The 17890-nt window shown below is 44.4% G+C and overlaps 2 protein-coding genes across 3 annotated transcripts in view; both read left to right on the top strand.

Annotated features, from left to right (window-relative positions):
• The window catches only part of LOC310714198 (tigger transposable element-derived protein 1-like), a 222100-nt gene that overhangs the window by 44670 nt on the left and 159540 nt on the right, over positions 1–17890 (top strand). The window lies entirely within an intron of this gene.
• TENT4A (terminal nucleotidyltransferase 4A) overlaps positions 6001–17890 on the top strand; it is a 34214-nt gene continuing 22324 nt past the window's right edge. The window contains exons 1-4 of one of the 2 annotated variants that reach the window (XM_083519318.1): positions 6001–6848; positions 12110–12233; positions 13282–13328; positions 14132–14252. In XM_083519318.1, the coding sequence (XP_083375444.1) occupies positions 6175–6848; positions 12110–12233; positions 13282–13328; positions 14132–14252 (966 nt within the window). In that variant the 5' untranslated portion in view covers positions 6001–6174. The remainder of the gene's footprint in view (positions 6849–12109; positions 12234–13281; positions 13329–14131; positions 14253–17890) is intronic. The other variant, XM_083519319.1, reaches the window with a different exon arrangement.

Raw genomic sequence — 17890 nt, 5'->3', positions numbered from 1 at the left:
TAATTTTAAGGAAAATAATATATTTTGTCCTGTATGGCATGTTGTTGTCGTTTAGTCGTGTCCGACTCTTCGTGATCCCATGGACCAGAGCACGCCAGGCACTTCTGTCCTCCACTGCCTCCTGCAGTTTGATCAAACTCATGCTGGTAGCTTTGAGAACACTGTCCAACCATCTCGTCCTCTGTCGTCCCCTTCTCCATCTTTCCCAACATCAGGGTCTTTTCCAGGGAGTCTTCTCTTCTCATGAGGTGGCCAAAGTATTGGAGCCTCAGCTTCACGATCTGTCCTTCCAGTGAGCACTCAGGGCTGATTTCCTTAAGAATGGATACGTTTGGTCTTCTTGCAGTCCATGGGACTCTCAAGAGTCTCCTCCAGCACCATATTTCAAAAGCATCAATTCTTCAGCGATCAGCCTTCCTTATGGTCCAGCTCTCATTTCCATACATCACTACTGGGAAAACCATAGCTTTTACTATACGGACCTTTGTTGGCAAGGTGATGTCTCTACTTTTTAAGATGCTGTCTAGGTTTGTCATTGCTTTTCTCCCAAGAAGCAGGCGTCTTTTAATTTCGTGACTGCTGTCACCATCTGCAGTGATCATGGAGCCCAAGAAAGTAAAATCTCTTACTGCCTCCATTTCTTCCCCTTCTATTTGCCAGGAGGTGATGGGACCAGTGGCCGTGATCTTCGTTTTTTTGATGTTGAGCTTCAGACCATATTTTGCACTCTCCTCTTTCACCCTCAATAAAAGGTTCTTTAATTCCTCCTCACTTTCTGCCATCAAGGTTGTGTCATCTGCATATCTGAGGTTGTTGATATTTCTTCCGGCGATCTTAATTCCGGCATGGGATTCATCCAGCCCAGCCTTTCGCATGATGAATTCTGCATATAAGTTAAATAAGCAGGGAGACAATATACAGCCTTGTCGTACTCCTTTCCCAATTTTGAACCAATCAGTTGTTCCATATCCAGTTCTAACTGTAGCTTCTTGTTTCTCAGAAACTGAAAGATTTCTCAGAAGACAGATGAGGTGATCAGGCACTCCCATTTCTTTAAGAACTTGCCATAGTTTGCTGTGGTCGACACAGTCAAAGGCTTTTGCACAGTCAATGAAGCAGAAGTAGATGTCTTTCTGGAACTCTCTAGCTTTCTCCATAATCCAGCGCATGTTTGCAATTTGGTCTCTGGCTCCTCTGCCCCTTCGAAATCCAGCTTGCACTTCTGGGAGTTCTCGGTCCACATACTGCTTAAGCCTGCCTTGTAGAATTTTAAGCATAACCTTGCTAGCGTGTGAAATGAGTGCAATTGTGCGGTAGTTGGAGCATTCTTTGGCACTGTCTTTCCTTGGGATTGGGATGTAGACTGGTCTTCTCCAATCCTCAGGCAACTGCTGAGTTTTCCAAACTTGCTGGCATATTGAGTGTAGCACCTTAGCAGCAGCAGCTTTTACAATTTTAAATAGTTCAGCTGGAATACCATCACTTCCACTGGCCTTGTTATTTGCAATGCTTTCTAAGGCCCATTTGACTTCACTCTCCAGGATGTCTGGCTCAAGGTCAGCAACCACACTACCTGTATGGCATACATCACCTCTAAATAAGTTATAGGCTATTTTGTGAAAACGAAGCATACCTAATATCACATGATCACCTCCTTTGGCTAATCCGATGGCTTGTTGTTGTTTAGTCGTGTCCGACTCTTTGTGACCCCATGGACCAGAGCACGCCAGGCACTTCTGTCTTCCACTGCCTCCCGCAGTTTAGTCATATCCAATGGCTTAGTCATATACAAACTTGGCATGGGAGCATAACCTTTGAACTCCAGTTTATCTGGGCCTGTGTCTAGCAGTGTCAAGAAGAGTTAGATCACCACTGTATTATGGGAGATTCTTCATGAGGAATAAGCTCTTACCAGGGTTGGGAAATACTTCAGTTTTCTAGGTGCCAGGATGTCTCAGTTCGCAGGATGTCTCAGTATCTTCTCCACAATTTTTTTGTTGAAGTGCTACTCTATAATTCTATGATTTATAAGTTGCCAAATACAAAAATAGTCTGCACACGACTTACAAACAAAATAAAAACACCAGTAAAAACATGCCAGTCATCACTAATAAACAACTGCAATAACTGCATCTGCAACAGTGAAACATCAACAGTATAGGGGTCAGTATAGCTTGTCACAAGCAGTGAAATGCCTGGGAAAATAGGAAGGTTTTAACATGGTGTCATAAAGGTCTTAAGTTAGTGCCATATTAAGTTTGTGGGATATTTCATAGAATCACAGAATTGTAGAGTTGGAAGGAGCTGCAAGGGGCATCTGATCCAACCTTGCAATGCAGAAATCTTTGGCCCAATGTGGGGCTCGAACCACAAACCTGAGATTAAAAGCCTCATCCTTTACGACTGAGCTATCCCAGTTTCTATTTATTGTACTGTACAGACAATATCAAATTCCTTATAGCCACAGTTATGTCTTTTTACTTTGTCCTTTGTGAAATACCAGAAAAGCATTGTGAGTTGTCTGTAAAGCTGTCATTCTTGGTGGGTGGATCAAATTTGATCTCTATAGGTCTCTAATAATTTTGTTGTCAATTTGAAATAAGTCTGTTCTGTGAAAAAGCTAAATTTAAATAGAAACCATTAAGCCACAGTATCACGAAGAATTGAGAAATGTGTTGTCAGGTAGCACACAAATTCAGTGCAAAGCTCTTATAATTTATGCTGTTGGATGGAATTATTTACTTCATAAATCTAATAAAAGCATTTTTTTCCTACCTCTGGTATAATATGAACCTGGAACATTGTGGCATTTTTGGTACTTCAGTGAGGTATAACACTATCAAAATACTTTGTTTGGGGGGTTTATATACCTGGGTTCAAAATACAGTGTGTCCCCCTTTATAATGCATGGCAGCAGGGGACTTGTTTTCCCTCTTACTGCATCAGTGTTTTTAAAATTGGAAAGCCTTGTTTTAAGCATGTGTGCACACAGTATGAATAGTACAGTACAGATGGACTTTGATACCAGAGTAAAAAAATCTCCCAAGAAATCGCTGTGAATGTCAATAGTAGAGAGGATAATTGAGATCAGCTTATTGCTTTGTCGTTTTTCAAGGCAAGAACTCTTTTAAATAACAGTCATTTTATTATCCAAGTTCTAATTCAACTATCCAGTGTCCCTTTATTAACCCAAAAAGAACTTTTGTGAAGTTAATCTTCCGGAGCAGATTAAATGTTAACTATTCTGTTATTTTCCAGATTCATCCTAATAAAATAGACAGTGAATTAATATTGTACCAGAATCAAGTTATGAGAGAGGCAGATCTGTTTCAAGAATCTCTGGAACATATTGAAACTAATGAGAGGCAAATATGTGACAAGCCGGAGAGTTGAGAATCAGGAGCCTTTTCTCAGTTTAGCAGGTAACCAATTTCAGCTGAGCGACACCGGAAATTAACCTGAGACTGGAGCACCTTCCCTGGGTGGGATGGCTAAAAGAAGTTGGGGCTTTCATAGTTTAGGGAAAGCTAGTGGTGTCCAAACTTTTTCCAAAAAGGGCCAGATTTGATGAAGTGAAGGGCCATGAGGGCCAACCAAAGTTGTTGAGCTTTTTATGATTTTACCCCAGGAAATAAACTGCCACAGGAGCCGGATTAAACTGACCGGCGGACTGGATTAAGCCCCCAAAAGTAGCTTTCTGACCACTAGATGGTGTCGTGGGCCAGAGGTGCTCACCTGACCCCTGGTCACTTGGGTCACTGATGCATCCCAGCCCACTCTACTCTCTGCGATAGTTGGCCACCACGGACAAAAAACTCCTCTCTCTCATCACAGTGGAGGCATTCAGGACCAAGCACACATTTGTGTTTAGCACATACTTTACAAACAACAGCACAACCATCTTGTTGCACCTTAAATACTGAGGGGACAGTCCTATAGCAAGATTGGCCAGGCTGAGCATGTTAGGATGCAGTGGATCTCCAGCTGAACTGGAAGGCTCCTGGTGCAGCTGAGCTGAGTCCCCCAACCGAGCTCAGCCAAAAAGGTGCCCATGCCCTTTCCTCCATCCCAGCACAGTAGGGACCCAACTAGGGCAGCCAAGCCCAGTAGATTGCAAGCCAGTGAAAACTCTGAAGATAGAGTGTGGCAGGTATGGGTCAGGGATATATGCTGCACCCTAAGCCCATTCAGCTCAGCCAGGAACTCAGTGGGAGGTGAATCAGCATAAAGGGTTCTCTAACTCAAATTGCATCATGGAAGTCATTGGGGAGAGCCTGATTCCCAGGAATTGATCACTCTGGAAGGAGAGGGGAGCCTCAGCTACACCCTCTTCCTAATGTGGAGGGCTGGTGGTTGGCACAAATATCCCTTGCACCCCCACATGGGTGCCCCAGGCCTCCACACTCCCAGAACATTGCTTGCTCCCAGGTCCCAACATGCAGATCCCTCCGGGGGGCAGGAAAACTCTGAGCCACCCCTGATAACAACACTGGCCAGCATGTCCCCCCTCCCTGGGACTTTTGAATGGGCTCAGGATAGTTTTACGCACACCTCATTTGCACCAGCTTGCTCTGTTCCACCTCCCTGTGCCTAGGATTGTCCTGTAAAGCATACTATAGTAAATCAGTCACAAGAGTCTCTGTTTCTGCTGCAACAAACCAACAGAGCTGTCACTGTTTTTTAGAAAAATCATGCAAACAGCCACTGGTTGGGTAGGACTAAGGATCAAACCTGGCAAAGAGGAGCAATATAATCCTTTCCTCCCCTGCTGTGGTTCTAACAACAACAAAAGGCACATTCCTCCAAAATTGTTAATTTTCTTGGGTGCCAATGGGAGCTTACCTCCCAATGCACACAGCGGCTTCAGAGGAGTTACCTTATGTTTGTCAGGATGGTGTCAAGGAAGGAAAGGGTTAACTCCCCCATTCCTACCTGCTATACATAATCCTAAAAATCCTTAGTGCCCCCTGTGGCTGCTATTGTTTCTTTTCCTTTTTAAAAGTGACAGTTAAGAACAAAGTTTGGCCTTTGTTGAAGGTGATTAGCAGCAGGTACAGGACATATGGTTGGAAGTGAATATTTTACACATTTAATAACCTTATGGAGTTTACTGCCACACGGTGTTCTGATGGCCACTTGCTGTACAATAGAACACGACAGGTTCATCAAGAGCTATTGGTAGGCATCTATCATTTTTGGCAAAAATTGTAGTTTTAATCCTTTTCTTCTCAGGGCAAGCTCCCAGCCAAATGCGTTTCCCAAAGGATGAACAACTGAGGGAGCATGCCGAGCTTGGCGGATGAAATGCCTCTGGTGAGCAACACCCAATGCCCCCTTCCACAAGAAGGGACAGGAGGAGGGGTCTTGAAGTGGCCCATCAATAGTTAGCACCTTGACATAGATTAAGCAGGCACATAGCTCTTAAAGTCTTCCCTGCCATGATTCAAGAGTGGCTGGGTATGGGTGGGGTATAATTCAAATGTATTCAAATGTATTCTGTATTTAAGTGACAGTATTTTTTTCTAAATCTCCATCTATATGTATAATTTTGCAGGGGCATTTCTTATGCAAATTCCTGTCATCTTTCATCCTCTGTTTTGATGCGTTTGTCCTCTCTTTTTTTGCTATGCATAAACGACCACTTTATGGCAAGCGGGGAAGGAGTTAGAGAGCCAGCAGGTGGAAAAAATGCCTTCCTTTATCAGGTGGCTTCCTCCAAGTCTGTGGACCACTGAATCTCGCCGGATGCTATTCGGCAGTTGAATGCGCATGCATCCTCTGTGCGCCCCGAGATGCTGGCAGCCCACGCTCCCGGGGTCCCCGAGAAGGCCGGCTTCTCAGCACACGGGCTCCCGCAGCTTTGAGGCTCCTGACGCGGCTGCCTTCCACCTTTGGGCAGGCCTCTTCCGCGTGCCGAGACCAGCCGCTGCCTTGGCTGCCCGGAGCCGAAGCGAGCACTCTCGCCTCTCCTAGCTCTAGGCGCTCGGGGCGGGGCGAAGCAGGGCGCAGGCGCGCGGCCTCGGGGGCCTGAGGCGGTTGGCCCCGCCCCCTCGCGCCGCCTCACAAGTCCGGGCCTTGCGCGCGCGCGCCTGACAGGCCGCCGGAGCCGGCGAGCGAGGGAGCGAGCGAGCGAGCGGGCGGGCGGGGGAGGGAGGCGCCGGGGCGGATGGATGGATGGATCCCCGCGTGGCCTGGATCCAGCCCGAGCAGAAAGGCCCCGCCAATGCGCTCTGGATGCAGATCTGGGAAACCTCGCAGGGCCGCGGCGGAGGCGGCTCCGGCTCCTCCTCCTCCTCCTCCTCGCCGCCGCCGCCCTCGCCCCTCCCTCAGGCAGCCCAGGCCCGCCACTCCCTGTGCCGCCTGACGACGCCCGCCGCCAAGCCGCCGCCGCTCCTGACCGAGAGGCCGCCGCCGCCGCCGCTGCTGCTGCTGCACAAGCCTCCTCCGGGGCCTCCGCCCTCCTCCTCCTCCTCCTCCTCCTCCTCCTCCGTGGAGTCCGGCGCTGACAGCCCCGGCGGGCCGCCTTCGTTCCCCTCGCCGCCGCCGCCGCCCTCGGGGTCTCGCCAGGCCTCGCCCGGGGGGAAGCCGGCGAAGCGGAGCGGGGAAGCGGCGGCGGAGAGCCCGAGGCCGGCGGACGCCTCGCCCCTGCCCGCCCGCCACCTCCACCAGCACCAGTACCACCCGAGCCGAAGGAAACGGGAGAACAAGGCCAGCACGTATGGGATGAACTACCTGCTCTCCGGAGGAGGAGGCGGCGGCGGGCCTTGTCCCCAAGCCCAGCCCGCGCTCGGCCCCGCTCCGGGCACCCCGTGGAAAAGCAGGCAGCGCTACAGCCCCGGCATCCAAGGGTGAGCCGCTCTGGGCCCTTGCTGGCGGGGCCAAGACCCCTCGCCTGAAATTCCCCTCCCCAGTGATTGCTTTTAGACTGGGGGGGGGGTCCTATTCATAGACACGTTGTAGCCGTGCTAAGTCTGGCCCGCTAAGAGGGGGTTTCTACTAAGGCTGCCTGGTGGCTGATTTTTGTAGGCTGAAAGTGCTTGGATGCTTTTCAGACAAGAAATGAATCCTAACAGTAAGGCATTCTCGATTGGCCTGACTGAGAAATCCAGTAAATTGGCTTAGGACCTCCATTTAGAATAATAGAATTGTAGAGTTGGGAGGGTCCACAAGGGTCATCTAGTCCAACCCCTTGCAGCCAACATGGGGCTCAAACCCAGGATTAAGAGTCTTATGTTCTATTGGCTGAGCTATTAACGGAATGAGACAGAGAGGATGATTGTGTGATTTTTCAAGGTGACCTGTGTCTTAATGCAGGGTCGTCTTTGCAGAACACATGTGAAACCTTCCTTTCTATATACACTTAAATTGGGGTCTAAGTCACTTTGTGATTGGTGGTCATACTTCAGAGTAAAATGAGGTTGTGGCTGAAAGGTGTTCACTTTCCGTGAAGCCTGTAGTTAGGAATGGCTGTTCTGCCCATGTGTTTTAGGTGTAACAGTTCAAAATTATTTTTCACCTGGTTTAGTATTATAGCTATGAGACTGAGCTTCAAAGGAGGAATTCCCTAGTACACTAACAATGAACTCCGTAGGTAACCTTTGGAGAACCGCTCTCATCCCTGCCCCAGTATATCTGCAATATTAGAATAGCGCTGACTTACATTGTGGTTGTGATTGTTTATCACCTGCCCTTCATCCTAAGGTCCCACGGTGGGTTACAACAATTAAATGTTAGAAACGGCTTACAATTCCAGAAATGAGGGGAGTCTTAAAAATATAAACATCGACTGTCAAAGCCCAGGTTATAAGAGGTTTGTCTTCAACATTCCCTGAAAGTTGTACAATGAAAATGCTAAACAGACCCCTGTGGGGAAGGAGTTCCATATCTTAGGGGCTGCCACAGAGAATGCCTTCTCCCACACCACTGTGAGCTTCTGAGGACAGTGGAACAAACCAATAGCAGCTCCTCTGACAATCTTGGCATCCCCAAAAGGACTGTTATATAGATTGCAGGCAAAGTTGCACGAATTTTGGCTGGCCTTGGTAGTGAGATAAAATAGTTGCCAGGACTACTCCTGTAGATGTAAGATGTTGTCCATAGTAAAGAAATCAGGGACCTATCCCCCACCACTTAAAGCTAAAAAGGTGAAGGGGTTTGTTCTGCTACTGCGCTCCTGAGGTTCTCCAAGTACAATAATACACAAGCAACAAATCTCCCCCTCACCTTTCTCTCTGCCTTGCAGCTGAAGAGGGGAAAACAATTGGAGGCAGTAAAATTCTGAATAATACCAGTTGCTAGAAATCACAGGAAGGGAGAGTGCTCTTGTGCTTTAAATCTGCTTGCTGGTTTCCTACAGGCATTTGGTTGGCCACTGTCAGAAGAGGATGCTGGTCTAGATGGGCAGTTGGCCTGGTCTAGCAGGCTTTCTCCAGCTGCTAGGTTGGGATGAAGGCGGGTTTGTCACACATGCCAGAGTGGAACCTCTTAACAATTTTTTGCATTGGATCTATAAACTTTGAGGTGTGCATCTGTTCAAGGTGTAGCCATCTATCAGCAGAAGCCTTAGGAGTTTGTGGAGGGGAGTTTTATGTGAAAGGGGTTGCACCCTTGTATATTTTTTCTAGTACTGAGGAATGCTCTCTTTTATTAGACAGCAACAGCATCTGTTTGTGTATACATGTGATCTCCATAATCTGGACCAGCAGGAAATAGTTTGTTACCCATTGTAAGCATAAGGTTGTCAGAAGTGGTTGTCTCTCTATTTTTATCTTATGCCACACTCACATGGCAGCCATTTTGTGTTATGCCATGCCTTCTCCATGGCTGCTATGTTGCGACTGGTGCCCCCAGCACACTCTCAAAATTTGAAATGTGCTCACTAGTCCAAAAATGTTGGCAACTGCTTTATGCTATACAGTGATTGAGGGCACAGGGCCTGAACATGTTACCACTTTATGTAATGAGGAGGGTCTGAAGAGTGGGAAAGGGAAATATGTCCTTTTAATTTTCCTTTTCCTGAAGCATCCCCTGTATTGCAAAGATCAGTCTTTTAACCTCATGACACACATTCATTCACACCCACACACCTCGTGGCCTGGTTCTAATCCTCAATATTCCAGGATACTGTAACATGTTAGTGGCTTGAGCAGACCTTCTCTCCTGAACTGTGCTAAACATTTTGTAAGCCCTGAAATCTTACAGGATGTTTTTTAAATTTCTTTTTTATTTTTGAAAAGATTTACAAACGTTATGTGTACATACAATACAACCTGCGTACCTAGAAGATGCCTAAGAATGTAGATTTTTGATCCTATTTTGGAATGGCCTTGATTTGCTGTCAAACTAATTATGTGAAGTGATGTTGCACACCCAAATGTGTATATTAGGAAAACTTGTATCACACCTAAAGCACTAATCAAGGAGCCATAATTAGCTGCAGCTGTCAGATATACACAATGGCAGAACTGGGATTGCTCTTCCATCTCATAATGTGGAATGACCCTAAGATGGAGCTTAGAAAGCTACAACTTCCCTTAAAGCTAGTTGTCCCAGTCTCTCTCATGTGCTCTATTATTAAGCATACTTTTGATGCTTTGATGGGACTTGTGTAATATTAAAATTGTGGTTGTCCCACATGTTTTAATGTGTGTACATGTATTGGGAAGCCATTGTCATTCAGTTGTATGTGTGAGAGAGTTTATATTGGATTATTCCATGTAATGCAAACAGGGGACAAAGAAAGGGCTGAACTCCTCAATGCCTTCTTTGCCTCAGTCTTCTCCTATAAAGAAAACAATGCCCGACCTGAAGAATTTGGAGCAAATGATTCAGCAGAGGAAACACAGCCCAGAATAACTAAGGAGATAGTACAAGAATACTTGGCTAGTTTAGATGTATTCAAGTCTCCAGGGCCAGATGAACTGCATCCAAGAGTATTAAAAGAACTGGTAGATGTGATCTCAGAACCACTGGCAGTCATCTTTGAGAATTCCTGGAGAACAGGCGAAGTCCCGGCAGACTGGAGGAGGGCAAATGTTGTCCCTATTTTCAAAAAGGGGAAAAGAGAGGACCCAAATAATTACCGCCCAGTCAGTCTGACATCAATACCAGGGAAGATTCTGGAGCAGATCATTAAGCAAACAGTCTGTGAGCACCTAGAAAGGAATGCTGTGATCACCAATAGTCAGCATGGATTTCTGAAAAATAAGTCATGTCAGACTAACCTGATCTCGTTTTTTGACAGAATTACAAGCCTGGTAGATGAAGGGAATGCAGTGGATGTAGCCTACCTTGATTTCAGCAAGGCATTCCACAAGGTGCCCCATGATATTCTTGTAAAGAAGCTGGTAAAATGCGGTCTTGACTATGCTACCACTCAGTGGATTTGTGACTGGCTGACTGACCGAATCCAAAGGGTGCTCATCAACGGTTCCTCTTCATCCTGGAGAAGAGTGACTAGTGGGGTGCCACAGGGTTCTGTCTTGGGCCCGGTCTTATTCAACATCTTGGATGATGGACTCAAGGGCATCCTGATCAAATTTGCAGATGACACCAAACTGGGAGGGGTGGCTAACACCCCAGAGGGCAGGATCACCCTTCAAAACGACCTTGACAGATTAGAGAACTGGGCCAAAACAAAAAAGATGAATTTTAACAGGGAGAAATGTAAAGTATTGCACTTGGGCAAAAAAAATGAGAGGCAAATTACAAGATGGGTGACACCTGGCTTGAGAGCAGTACATGTGAAAAGGATCTAGGAGTCTTGGTTGACCACAAACTTGACATGAGCCAACAGTGTGATGCGGCAGCTAAAACCAATGCCACTGTATTCTGCTCTGGTCAGACCTCACCTGGAGTACTGTGTCCAGTTCTGGGCACCACAGTTCAAGAAGGACACTGACAAACTGGAACGTGTCCAGAGGAGGGCAACCAAAATGGTCAAAGGCCTGGAAACGATGCCTTATAAGGAATGGCTAAGGGAGCTGGGCATGTTTAGCCTGGAGAAGAGGAGGTTAAGGGGTGATATGATAGCCATGTTCAAATATATAAAAGGATGTCACATAGAGGAGGGAGAAAGGTTGTTTTCTGCTGCTCCAGAGAAGCGGACACGGAGCAATGGATCCAAACTACAAGAAAGAAGATTCTACCTAAACATTATGAAGAACGTCCTGACAGTAAGAGCTGTTTGACAGTGGAATTTGCTGCCAAGGAGTGTGGTGGAGTCTCCTTCTTTGGAGGTCTTTAAGCAGAGGCCAGACAACCATATGTCAGGAGTGCTCTGATGGTGTTTCCTGCTTGGCAGGGGGTTGGACTCGATGGCCCTTGTGGTCTCTTCCAACTCTATGATTCTATGACTTCTATGTGGTTTGAACACTGTCCTACATGTCACATGAGAAAGACATAATGTATGGCCAAGGTTATGCCATGAAATAAAAATCCATTGACAGTTTACTGTGACCTGTGATCAGTTCCTTAACTCTAATCTCAATACCCAGAATCTATAATTTGTTTCCTGTAGTAGCTGTTGTGCCTATCATCCTTAAATATCTGATCCTCTGAGGCCTAGTTGAATTAATGATTTCTACTGCAAATCAGTTCTGAGAGTTAATAATAATAATAATAATAATAATAATAATAATAATAATAATTTATTTGTACCCCACCCATCTGACTGGGTTTCCGCAGCCACTCTGGTTTGCTCCCAACAAAATATTAAAACACGATAAATTCAAATTTGTTTACTTTTTCATACCAATGGATGAATTTTCAGACTACAGTGGTACCTCGGGTTACAGACACTTCAGGTTACAGACTCCACTAACCCAGAAATAGTACCTCAGGTTAAGAACTTTGTTTCAGGATGGGAACAGAAATTGTGCTCTGGAGACGCAGCGGCAGCAGGAGGCCCCATTAGCTAAAGTGGTGCTTCAGGTTAAGAACAATTTCAGGTTAAGAACAGACCTCCAGAACGAATTAAGTTCTTAACCCGAGGTACTACTGTAATTTAATGTACTTTTTCATACTAATGGATGGAAGTTTAGCTTTAGAAACCCAGACTTGGATCTTAGGTATAAATAATTAAAAACTGTTTTTTTATTCTTCCCCATAGGCTTCATGAAGAAATAATTGACTTTTATGCCTTCATGTCCCCTCGTCCTGAAGAAGAAGTCATGAGAAGAGAAGTAGTGAAAAGAATAAAAATGGTCATCAAAGATCTTTGGCCTACAGCAGATGTGAGTACATCTCAGACTGGTATTTTAGGTCCCCAAGCTCTTCTCAACTCCATTCTCACCATAACGTGGGTGGACTGGGCACAACATAGGGTTGACTTCCTTGTGTCTTCTGACCCAAATCAAAAGCCTTGGGGTAAACAAGGTTTCTTTCTAAGCGCTGTGCCACGTTGATGGCTTCCATAGGATCCTTAATACCTTTTGTCTCTGTTTATTTAAAATGATGTATACAATGGCTAGCATTCAGTAGATCCAAAGTGTTGTGGAAACTTCCCTTATTATACTAAATTTACCCCCCCCCCCATGAAAACACATCAGTAGGCTTTTTGTCATAAAAGCCATCCCAATAAAACTATTTATATTTATGACACTGGAGGGACAGCTGTGCACTGCTTCAGATATTGTGACTACATTCATGTCTCTTAGCCTTAAAGCTGGATATGGGGATAGGTGCAGAGAGACAATAGTCAGAGTGTTCCACTGTGATTTGCCATCTATGAAAATGCTGCTTTGCACTGTCCCTTCCCAATCTGGGCACATTCTTATTAGGAAACATTGAAACCTTTATTGTGGTATGCCTCCTTTTCAGAATCTGTTTTGTTTTTGATCTTCGTTACTGATGAGACGTCTGCCAGAAAAATCACAGTCTTGGTAATAAATATTACAAAGCATAAATATTTGTCGTTCCTTGTTAATTCAGTTTTATAAATTGGTTTCGTTCAAGTAATAGGAATGTGTTGAGGGCTCCCTCATCCCCATGTAGGGTTTCTGACCTCCTGGTTTTCTGTAACCTACAGTTTTCCATGACAACAGAATCAAACAAACTCTGGTTAGAGTAAACCAGTAAAGAAATAATTCACTTCTGATTACCAAATCATTTGATTAGCAATCGAGTAGCATGACCTTTTAAGCAAGCCAGTTAGTTTTTGAGTGGAAGAAGCAAATAACAGTAAAAGGAACTGTTTCTGAAGATAAAGGCATGTGGTGAGGGATTTTTCAGTTCAGCGTTCAGAATTGTGAGATCTGCATTAACTTTGTTTTTCTTTTGCAGGTTCAGATATTTGGGAGTTTTAGTACAGGGCTCTATCTGCCAACTAGGTAAGACTTGACTAACATTTCCAGCTCTCAGTGTATTTTGTTAATAATGCTATCATACAAAAGGGATTTTTTGTTCTTCCCAGTCTTAAAATCAATACAGGGAAGACACCAAAGGAAGGGGAAGGAAATTGAATCGGGGTTAAACGTGCAATTATTTCCGTTAACATGAACTTAGGTTTAGTATGTACTATGTAAAACGTAGGTTTACATAGTATGGTATGTAATGGGAATATGTTAATATATCTTCATTATATCCGTCCTTGAATTTGGCATAACTTTTTAAGCTAAGTCTTATTTAGCAGAATTGTTTGTGTGATACAGACTTTTCACTGAGGTGTTTCATAGCATTCAACATGTCACATCACTATGTATGCTAGCATTTTAGACTTCTACTCTGTAATATTCTGGCAGATATAGAGTAATGATTATGAATAATAACTGACCTTAGCAATTGTTTTCCAGAGTTTAAATATTTCTATAAATGCAGAAAGGAAAGTATATACACATGTAGGCAGTAATCTGAGCCTTTTAAAAATTTAACCAGATTGCCAACATTATGTGACAAAATACACAAAACACACAAACACTTATACCTGTGTGTGATGCTCTTGGTTGAGGCTGTAATGTAATAACTCCACAGTCTGTTATCTTGTATTCATTTTCCTACTTTCAGAAGCCCTCCTATTCTGTTTGAGGGGATTAGTAGTAAGGTTAGTCTATTGAAGACTGAATTTAACAATCTTCAAAGGAATATTAATGTGTAATCCTTTAATGAACCTTTATGTATGTTGTATTATCTATAGTGATATTGATTTAGTCGTTTTTGGGAAATGGGAGAGCCCCCCTCTGCAGCTTCTGGAACAAGCACTAAGGAAACACAATGTGGCTGAGCCATATTCAATTAAAGTACTTGACAAAGCTACGGTAAGTAACAGGAACAAGCTATATTCCATTTTAGAAAGTAAAGCTATTTAGTATGTTTTTTTTTAAAAAAAATGCAGCTGTTTTTATGCTGTGTTGAATCTCAATACTTCTGCTTCTGAAGATGCAGGTTTCTGGCTCAACGGCTTTATCTGAGTTTGTAATAGTAGTATTTGAATCCTAAACTTATTTTTTATTTCACAAAATGTATATTCTGCTTGATCATAAAAACCTCAAAACTGTTTATAAAAGGAGTAAGTAGGATAATAAGATTATCTAAACAACAACAACAACAACAACAATTTATTATTTGTACCCCACCCATTTGGGCGGCTTCCACAGAAACCAAAAATACACTAAAATATCACACATTAAAAACTTCCCTGAACAGGGCTTCCTTAAGATTTCTTCTGAATGTCAGGTAGTTGTTTATCGCTTTGACATCTGATAGGAGGGCATTCCACAGAGCGGGCGCCACTACCGAGAAGGCCTTCTGCCTGGTTCCCTGTAGCTTTGCTTCTCGCAATGAGGGAACCGCCAGAAGGCCCTCGGCGCTGGACCTCAGCGTCCGGGCAGAATGATGGGGGTGGAGATGCTCCTTCAGGTATACTGGGCTGAGGCCGTTTAGGGCTTTAAAGGTCAACACCAGCACTTTGAATTCTGCTTGGAAACGTACTGGAAGCCAATGTAGGTCTTTCAAGACCGGTGTTATGTGGTCTCGGCAGCCGCCCCCAGTCACCAGTCTAGCCGCCGCATTCTGGATTAGCTGTAGTTTCCGGGTCACCTTCAAAGGTAGCCCCACATAGAGCGCATTGCAGTAGTCCAAGCGGGAGATAACTAGAGCATGCACCACTCGGGCCAGACAGTCCGCGGGCAGGTAGGGTCTCAGCCTGCGTACCAGGTGGAGTTGGTAGACAGCTCCCCTGGATACAAAATTGACCAGTGCCTCCATGGACAGCTGTGAGTCCAAAATGACTCCCAGGCTGCGTACCTGGTCCTTCAGGGGTACAGTTACCCCATTCAGGACCAGGGAGTCCTCCACACCAGCCCGCCCCCTGTCCCCCAAAAACAGTACTTCTGTCTTGTCAGGATTCAACTTCAATCCATTAGCCGCTATCCATCCTCCAACCGCCTCCAGGCACTCACACAGGACCTTCACCGCCTTCACTGGTTCTGATTTGAAAGAGAGGTAGAGCTGGGTATAATCTGCATATTGATGGGACACCCAGTCCAAACCCCCTGATGATCTCTCCCAGCGGCTTCATATAGATGTTAAAAAGCATGGGGGAGAGGACGGAACCCTGAGGCACCCCACAAGTGAGAGCCCAGGGGTCTGAACACTCATCCCCCAACACCACTTTCTGAACACGGCCCAGGAGGAAGGAACGAAACCACTGTATAACAGTGCCCCCAGCTCCCAGCCCCTCTAGACGGTCCAGGAGGATGTTATGGTCGATTGTATCAAAGGCCACTGAGAGATCCAGCAGAACTAGGAAACAACTCTCACCTTTGTCCCTAGCTTGCCGGAGATCATCAACCAGCACAACCAAGGCAGTTTCAGTCCCATGATGAGGCCTGAATCCCGATTGGAAGGGATCCAAATGGTCCGCATCCTCCAGGCGTGCCTGGAGTTGTTCAGCAACCACTCGCTCAATCACCTTGCCCAAGAATGGAAGATTTGAGACTGGGCGATAGTTGGCCATACTGTCCAGGTCTAAAGATGATTTTTTAAGAAGCGGTTTAATGACCGCCTCTTTCAGTGGATCTGGGAATGTTCCCTCACAGAGGAAAGCATTCACCACCCCGCAGAGCCCATCGCCCAGCCCTTCCCGGCTTGCTTTTATTAGCCAGGATGGGCAAGGATCAAGGAGACAAGTGGTTGGTTTCTTGACGTTTAAACTTTTTATTAAGGTTTTCCATTAAAAAACACCGAACATATCCATTTACATATCACATAGTTTGTCTAATTTGGACCTCCCACAACTTCTCTAGCAATCATTCGTAGTTCGAATCTTATCCTCACATTCCTTTGTTACAATATTTCCATTGTATTTTATATTTCTGATCTTATTTACCTCCTGGTAATATTTCCTATTTTTCACAAAGCTTCTTTGAAACACACTAGCGTTGTACCATCCTCACATATGTTTTCCAAATACTCCGTAAATTTCCCCCAGTCCTCAAAGAATCTATGATCTTTTTGATATCTAATTTTTTCCGTTAGTTTGTCCAGTTCTGCATACTCAGTTAATTTTGACCTCCATTCTTCCAAATTCGGGACCTCTTCCTGTTTCCACCTTTGAGCTATCAATGTCCTTGCTGCGGTGATCGCGTATTGAAACAGTTTGCTGTCTCTCCTACTTATATCCCTTCTTGTTATCCCCAGCAAGAAGGTTTCTGGTTTCTTACCAAAGCTATATTTTAGCATTTTCTTTAGTTCATTGTATATCAGCTCCCAGAACCCCCTTACTTTTCTGCAGTCCCACCACATATGCATAAATGTACCTTCTTTCTCCCTGCATCTCCAACACTTGTTACAAGTCTTGTACATTTTTGATAATTTTACTGGTGTCATATACCACCTGTAAACCATCTTCATTGTATTTTCTTTTAGTGTAACACATGCGGTAAACTTCAAGTTCTCATTCCATATTTTTTGCCAATCATCCAAATCTATGTTGTAACCTAGATCTTTGGCCCACTGAATCATAACTACTTTCACCTCCTCATCCATTGTGTGCCATTCCAACAAAATTTTGTACATTTTAGAGATTATTTTGCAGTCCTTATTCACAATTTCTGTTTGGAATTTTGAGTCTTTTTCTTTGTACCCTTTTTCTTTCTCTTCCTTTTTAAACATTTCGTTTACTTGGCGGTAGTGCAACCAATCATAGACATATTCTTTTACTTGTTCATATGGTTTTAACCTCCACTTACCCCCTTCCTTCACCACCAAATCTGCATAGGTGACCCAATCGCTTCTCATGTTGATTTTCTTAACTCCCATAGCCTCTAGCGGGGATAACCAATGCGGAACCCCTGTTTCCAATATATTTTTGTATCTGTCCCAGACTTCCAGTAGCGATCTGCGAAAGATATGGTTTTCAAATGATCCGTAGCCTTTCTTCTTTTCTTTCCAAAGATGCGCGTGCCAACCAAACCTGGCATCGAATCCTTCCAAATCTAGGAGCTTTGTATTTTTTAGTTTTATCCATTCTTTTAGCCAGCAAAGACATGATGCTTCGTAGTATAACTTCAAATCTGGCAGGGCGAAGCCTCTCCTTTCTTTTACATCTGTTAATAGTTTATACTTAATTCTCGGCTTTTTGCCCTGCCAAATATATCTAGAGATCATTCTTTGCCATTCTTTGAAAATCGCCACTCCTTTTAGAATTGGTAACATCTGGAAAAGAAACAGCATCTTCGGTAGTACTAACATCTTGATCATTGAAATTCTTCCCCAGAAAGACAATTTTAGCCTGTTCCATATTTCCAAATCTTTCTTGATTCCCTTCCACACCGAAACATAGTTATTTTGGAACAGATCAATGTTCTTTGGCGTTAACCATATTCCCAAGTATTTCACTTTTTTGGCGATTTCTATACCCGTTTTTTGTTGCAATACTTCCATCCCTGTTTTT

This window comes from Podarcis liolepis (assembly GCF_965112155.1).
Source record: "Podarcis liolepis genome assembly, chromosome: 8".
Classification (NCBI taxonomy): Eukaryota; Metazoa; Chordata; class Lepidosauria; order Squamata; family Lacertidae; genus Podarcis; species Podarcis liolepis.
The sequence above is the reverse complement of the archived record's forward strand: the minus strand, read 5'-3'. Positions and strand labels throughout refer to the sequence as shown.